The 7,144-nt window shown below is 40.7% G+C and overlaps 1 protein-coding gene across 5 annotated transcripts in view; it reads left to right on the top strand.

Annotated features, from left to right (window-relative positions):
* The window catches only part of mtr (5-methyltetrahydrofolate-homocysteine methyltransferase), an 84,354-nt gene that overhangs the window by 55,736 nt on the left and 21,474 nt on the right, over positions 1–7,144 (top strand). For all 5 annotated transcript variants that reach the window (XM_043695559.1, XM_043695558.1, XM_043695561.1 and 2 more), the window contains 2 exons: positions 5,938–6,005; positions 6,607–6,727. In XM_043695559.1, coding sequence (XP_043551494.1) covers positions 5,938–6,005; positions 6,607–6,727 — 189 coding nt within the window. The remainder of the gene's footprint in view (positions 1–5,937; positions 6,006–6,606; positions 6,728–7,144) is intronic.

The raw sequence follows: 7,144 nt of genomic DNA, 5'->3' as shown, positions 1-7,144 counted from the left end.
GACTCCCTCCCTGCCTCTACCCCCAAACCCACACCTCCCCCCCCCCCACCTTGATCTCACCGATCGTTCACTCGAGCGACAGCCGGAGAGAGGACAGCAATCAAACACACACACAAAAAAGCAGCGCCCAGTGGTCTGCATCAGAATCGGCCGGAGCTCAGAAAAACATGTTGTCCTACCAAGGCAAGAAGAATATCCCGCGGATCACGGTAAGGACTCGCCTCAGTGACAGTGCGGCTTTTTTTCTGTCTCTTTTTCTCTCTCTCTCTCTCTCTCTGTCTGTCTGTGGGAATGGAGATTAGGGCAGTTTAGATTAGATTCCCTATAGTATGGAAACAGGCCCTTTGGCCACCTCCTGTAGAATGTGACTTCATCTTCGGGAACTGCACCCCACTCCAGCTCCTTGGAAACCACGTTAGGAAACTGGAGCTGATGAATTTCGGATCATTTGGGAGGCACAGGGGGTATTTGGGAGCAGTTACAGGGAGGTAGTCACACCTCAGGTACAGGATAAAGGTAGATGGATTACTGTCAGGGAACGGAAAGGGAACCAGCAGACAGTGCAGGGATCCACTGTGGCCATTCCCCTCAATAACAAGTACACCATTTTGCATACTGTTGGAGGGGACAACTTTCCAGGGGTAAGCCATGGGGTACAGGTCTCTGGCACAGAGTCTGTCCCTGTTGCTCAGAAGGGAAGGGAGAAGAGCAGCACGTTAGTTGTTAGGCACTCCATAGTTAGAAGGTCAGATAGGAGATACTGTGCGAACAAGAGAGACTCACGGTTGGTGTGTAGCCTCCCAGGTGCCAAGGTTCGTGATGTCTTGGATCATGTTTTCAGGGTCCTTGAGGGGGAGGGCAAGTAGCCCCAAGTTGTGGTCTACATAGGCACCAAAGACAAAGGTAGAAGAAGGGTTGGGGATTTAAGGCGGAAATTCAGGGAGCTGGTTTGGAAGCTTAGAGCTAGGACAAACAGTTGTTAGCTCTGGTTTGTTACCCATGCCATGTGCTAACAATTTGAGGAATAGTGAGAGAAAGGAATTGAACACGTGGCTACAGGAATGGTGCAGGAGGGAGGATAGTTAGATAATTGGGGCTCATTCTGAGGTAGGTGAGACTTCTGCAAACGGGATGGCCTACACCTAAACCAGAGGATACCAATATCCTGGGGGCAAATTTGCTAATGCTCTTTGGGAGGGTTTAAATTAATTCAGCAGAGGGATGGGAACCTGAATTGTAGCTCCAGTATACAAGAGGTTGAGATTGATGTGTTGTCCCAGTTGAAGTGGTGTCCTTCCTTATCTGTAAGTAAGGATACTAGTGAGAGAGGGTCATGTTTCGTGGCTAGTTGGTGTTCACGTATTCTGGTGGCTAATTTTCTGCCTGTTTGTCCAATGTAGTATTTGTTACAGTTCTTGCACAGTATTTTGTAAATGACATTAGTTTCGCTTGTTGTCTGTATAGGGTCTTTCAAGTTCATTAGCTACATGGTAGCCCACACTAAAACAGCAGCAACACATCAATCTTAGGACAAGCCAAACAAAAACACGCACGAGAATTCCTAGAAGCATGGCATTCCAACCGGAACTCTATCAACTAACACATCGAGTTAGAGCCTATCTACCACACCCTGAGAAAAAGAATAGGAAATGACATCACCAACCCAAACATATAAATAGAAAGCAGGAATCATGTACACTGCTTCGTCTGAGGCCCACTGAAAATGTTACCTAGTAGGGTGACGAAACATCTGGAAATGAACCTCCAAGCTCAGTGAGCAAACCTACATCCAGAACAGAGAGATATCTGTGTCGATGTGCATAGATCCCTGAAAGCTAACTCCTGGGTTGATAGGGTTGTTAAGGCATCCGGTGTGTTAGCTTTTATTGGTAGAGGGAGTTTTGGAGCCATGAGGTCATGTGGTAACTGGTGCTGCTGCACTTGGAGTATTGTGTACATAGTCGCCGCATTATAGGAGGGAGGTGGAAGCAAATGAAAGGGTGCTGAGGAGATTTACTAGAATGTTGCCTGGTATGGATGGAAGGCCTTTTGAGAAAAGGTTGAGGGACTTGAGGCATCAGAAGGAAGAAGGTTGAGAGGTGACATAGTAGAGATATATAGGGTGGACAGTGAGAGCCTTTTTCCTCAGATGGTGATGGCTCGCACAAGGGGACATAACTTTAAATTGAGTGGTGATAGATATAGGACAGAGGTCAGAGGTAGTTTCTTTACTCTGAGAGTAGTAAGTGCATGGAACACCCTGCCTGCAACAGTCTTAGACTCGCCAACTTTAAGGTCATTTAAATGGTTATTGGTTAAACATATGGATGCTAATGGAATAGTTTAGTTTAGATGGGCTTCAGATTGATTTCACAGGTTGGCCCAACATAGAGGGCTGAAAGGCCTGTACTGCACTGTCATGTTCTATGCTTTAACATCTACAGAGCACAAAATAAGGAGTGTGATGGAATACTTTCCATCTGCCTGGGTGAATGCAACTTGAACAACATTCAAGAAGGTTGACACAATTCAGGACAAAATCCATTTGATTGGCACCACATCCATAAACATTCAATCCTTCCACCACCAATGCTAAGCAGCAGCATGCACCATCTTCAAGGTGCAGTGCAGAAATTCACCAAGGCTTCTTAGGCAGCATCGTCCAAATCCAAGACCACTACAGTTAAGAAGGATAAGGGCAGAAGGTACACCACCACCACCTGTAAGCTCCCCTCCAACCCTGTAAACTCCTCACCAAACAGTGACATTCAGATTTGGAAACATATTGCCATTCCTTCAATATCACTGAATCACATTCTTGGAACTCCCTCTCTCATGGCATTGTGAGTGTACCTACACCAAATGGATTGCAAAAGTGTACAAAGTGTACTCACAACTACCTTCTTAAGGGCAGCTAAGGATGAGCCATAAATTCTGGCCGAGTCAACAATGTCTGTATCTAGTGAGTTTTTTAAAAAAAAAGCCTTTTAGATAGGGTTTTTAAAAAATCTGATTTTGTTATTTTGACTGCTGAAATTTCTTGTCGGATTTAGAAAGGATGTGTCAATAGTATCCTCTGAATGAAAGTTTTAACTAATCACCACAAATCTGCAACAATTACTTTACTACCTTTCTGAAATATCTTTGTGTCCCCCTTCTGGAACCTGATTGCCTGAAGAGTGTCTGGAAGACTTCATGATTGTTCTTTGTTTTTTGAGCAAGCTGCATTTGGCAAGACCCAAGAGACTGCTTGTGACTGTTTATATGTACCAAAACATCAGAGCAACAGCCATCTGAACATTCCACACTGCCTTTTTTTCTTCAAGAACTAACCATTACCCAAAAGTGTTTTCTTCCCCAATGAATCACTGCAGAGAGAAATCCATTTTCCCCCTTCTGTGTGGGTAACAATTTTTGCACCTTTAATTAAGCTTTGTTTTATAATAAATCAATAATTTTGTGTCGATTAAAGAAAGCTGCTTGGAGGATTTTTTTTTCAATGTGTAATATAGGAAAAGAATATGATTGGGATTTTGGGAACTGGGTTAAAAAAAAGTTGAATTTATGTTGAAAACAAAAAAGGTCAGACAGCATCCATACAGAGAAAGCAAGCTGACATTTCGAATCTAAATGATTCTTCGTCAGAGCTGATGTGAAGTGTTGAGGGGGTAGCATTTATACAATAGTGGGGGAGAAAATATGATGATAGTTCAGAGTAAGTCATGGAAATGTGAGAATTGCAGAACAATATTATGTCCAACTGCCAGACTGAAAAGAACAAACAGTTGGTTCTACTGTGGTGGGAGAGGGGGGAGGGCATGGACATGGTGACAGGTTGCCTAATAGAGACCTCTTTCGTTTTTTTCAAGTTAGGGATTTTATTCAAAAAAAGACCACACTTTTGACTGATCCCTACATATCTGACATAGAAAGAGGGGTACTAAGGGCTAAGAGTACACTCTCTGTCAGTACTTTATATCACCAATTGGGGGTTGCCACCTCAGATGAGTCTGATCGACTCTGCAAGATGTGGGAAAGAGAGCTGGGTGTTGAAGTTTCATCAGAGGCATGGGAGGATATTTGGGAGAATGCAAGGAAGATATCAATTTGCAATAGGACCCATGCTTTACAGTTGAAGATTTTCCACAGGGTCCACTTAGCCCCAGACCGTTTGTCAAAGTTTAAACCAGGGGTATCTTCAGCATGTCTCAAGTGCAAGGTCTGCACGGGCACTCTTACCTAATGTGTTTGGTCTTGTAACAGGCTTCAAACATATTGGAGCGCTGTGGTGGGTGCAACGGAGAGGATTTTAGGTGTAGGGGTGGAGAAGTACCCTATTTCGCTCCTTTTGGGCCTACCTGCAGACTCTCATAAGGAAAAACTGCAGACTCGCATAAGGAAAAACTTTTCAATATTCTTACATTCTGTGCAAGGAAGAATATCTTGCTGGGTTGGATATCAGAAAAACCCCAGGCCTATTGGGTTGGCGGAAGATTGTTATGGAGCATATTCCCCTGGATTTTCTCACAAATATGGTACACCACAAAACTGAGAATTTTTACAAGACATGGCAACCCTTTTTGAAATACCTGGACACAGATTTATCTGCCACACTACGGCTACATAAAAGCCCTTGTTAACGATTGTGTTTCATGAATCCAATATCCAGGGAGGAGGAACTGTGAATGGATGAGTGTTTTGTTTGGCTGGGCTGAGTTATTACTATTTATTTGTTTGTTGTTAGGTATTTATTTAGTTAGTTAAATAGCTAGTTTAGGTTTTTTTTAAATTTTATACTTTTCTATATATATTTGTACATTCGTATAGGAGGGTGGGCTGGGGAATTTTTTTTTATTCTTTGGGTTTAGTTTTGTACTATTTTTGTACTGTTTTGAATTGCATTGTTTTGTATTTGTTGTAATTATTTAAAAATCTATTTTTTCTTAAAAAATATATTATAAAACAAAAAATTTGGTGGGAGGGAAGAAGTTATTTGTCTAATGAAATGCACCATTATACACTATAAATTGAGGTAGTAGTGTCACTGGATTAATTATTGCTCGGTCAGATATTTTGCACTGGAAGTTATAAATACTGCTGAAAATCCAGTCCTATTCCCTCCGATCCAACAATTCAATTTAAAGCTCTTTTCAGTACTCATAATTTCGTAGAAGCATGAAAAAGGTACTTTTACAAATAGTTAGAAAACAATAAAGATTGTTTAGAACTTTTAGAAACTGATTCAATCTTTAAAGTGTATTTCCAATTAACAAAACAGTCAAGCAAATGACAGCAACTTGTGTAGAATACGAACTTTTCAAAATCTGTTGAGGAAAGATGAATTTGTTATAGTGTGATCTAATGCAGCACATTAAAATCCTATAACTGAGATTATAGTTACAAATTTCCTTAGTATAGTTATTCCTGCCAGAAGGCCAACATCCACTTTTCACTGTACCTAGTTAAAACTGACAATATTAAATAAATCTAAATTTCTATCTTTTACTCTGAACCAGATGTCTGGTATCAGTGTCAAATTCATTGAACTTCATGTAGATTGTTTCATACACACAAAAAAATGATGTGACCTTTAAATTGAGCATTATAGGCACTTCTTCCAGAAATTCAATAGTTGAGTTCCTGTTCGACCCTGCATCATACAAAAATGACACAACACAAACAACACTTAAAGTGCTGACGATCTAATCGCATTATTGCCAACACACACTTTAAAAGTTCATACTTAGAAACAGCATTCCTTATTCACCCAATCGCGTTACAGCCAATTCGTGTTAACGAAAGATATGTTATTGCAGAACTGCCTGTGTAGTGTTCATAATAGTGTGTCTTGTTGGGATAACCAGACTGAGGATATATACTTGCATGTTTCTTCAAAAACAAACTTTGATTCTACACCTCTTGTAATTATCGTTTCAGAGTGGTTGATCTGGGAGTGATGACTCCATGTGATAAGATACTGCGAGCAGCTATTGAGAATAAAGCAGGTACAAATAACTTTCTTTGACCCCGTTAAATAAGCTTGGTGGCTAAACTCTTTCATTTACATCCATGTAGGTTTTTATTTTCCATGCTGTGTTTTTTCCTTCTTGCATTTTGTGTGCATCATTGCAGTGGGTAAGAAACTGTATGCATTGAAGCTGATTTTGTTTTCCAAGGAAATCACACATATAAATTTAAGTTTAGTCTTTATCCCTGACTCACTTCTGGTTCTCTAAAAATCAGTAAACTTGTCACTAAGCAATGATGAAAGAAAAGATTAGAGTTCTGGTGCTTTTGAAAGCAAATTACTTTCCCTCCACCATTTCACTCTGTGCACCCAGATCACAATCTACCTCAAAACCTCACCAGTGCTAGAATCCTCTTAATCAGCTGCTGGGAAATACATTTTAAACTTCAGAAATGCTTTTCTCTAATTAGCTTTCTGTTCCTGGTCTCTTCCTGATGGATTTGCACAATTCTATACCTAAGATTTCAAGTTCAAATTCAAAGGTTTAGGCCCCAGTGGAAATCATATCTGAGCAAGTGTTGATTTAGTTGAAATATCAGTATTGTGAATTTGTAACAGTTTTTTAAATTTTATGACAGATATTATTGGACTATCTGGTCTGATAACACCATCTTTGGATGAGATGATGTATGTTGCCAAGGAAATGGAACGATTGAATATGAAAATACCTTTACTGATTGGTGGAGCAACAACCTCAAAGTAAGTACTAGATAGAATAGAATGTTATCCAAATGCTAATGATTCTATGAGAGAAGATATTCATTGTCATCTCAGTCTTAAATGGGAGACTGCTAGATACCCCATAGTTCATGCTAGGAATCAATAGACAATAGGTGCAGGAGTAGACCATTCTGCCCTTCGAGCCTGCACCACCATTTAATATGATCATGGCTGATCATCCTCAATCAGTATCCTGTTCCTGCCTTATCTCCATAGCCCTTGATTCCACTATCCTTAAGAGCTCTATCCAACTCTTTCTTAAATGAATCCAGAGACTGAACCTCCACTGCCCTCTGGGGCAGAGCATTCCACACAGCCATCACTCTCTGGGTGAAGAAGTTTCTCCTCATCTCTGTCCTAAATGGTCTACCCCGTATTTTTAAGCTGTGTCCTCTG

The sequence above is a fragment of the Chiloscyllium plagiosum genome, chromosome 9, assembly GCF_004010195.1.
Source record: "Chiloscyllium plagiosum isolate BGI_BamShark_2017 chromosome 9, ASM401019v2, whole genome shotgun sequence".
Classification (NCBI taxonomy): domain Eukaryota; kingdom Metazoa; phylum Chordata; class Chondrichthyes; order Orectolobiformes; family Hemiscylliidae; genus Chiloscyllium; species Chiloscyllium plagiosum.
The sequence above is the reverse complement of the archived record's forward strand: the minus strand, read 5'-3'. Positions and strand labels throughout refer to the sequence as shown.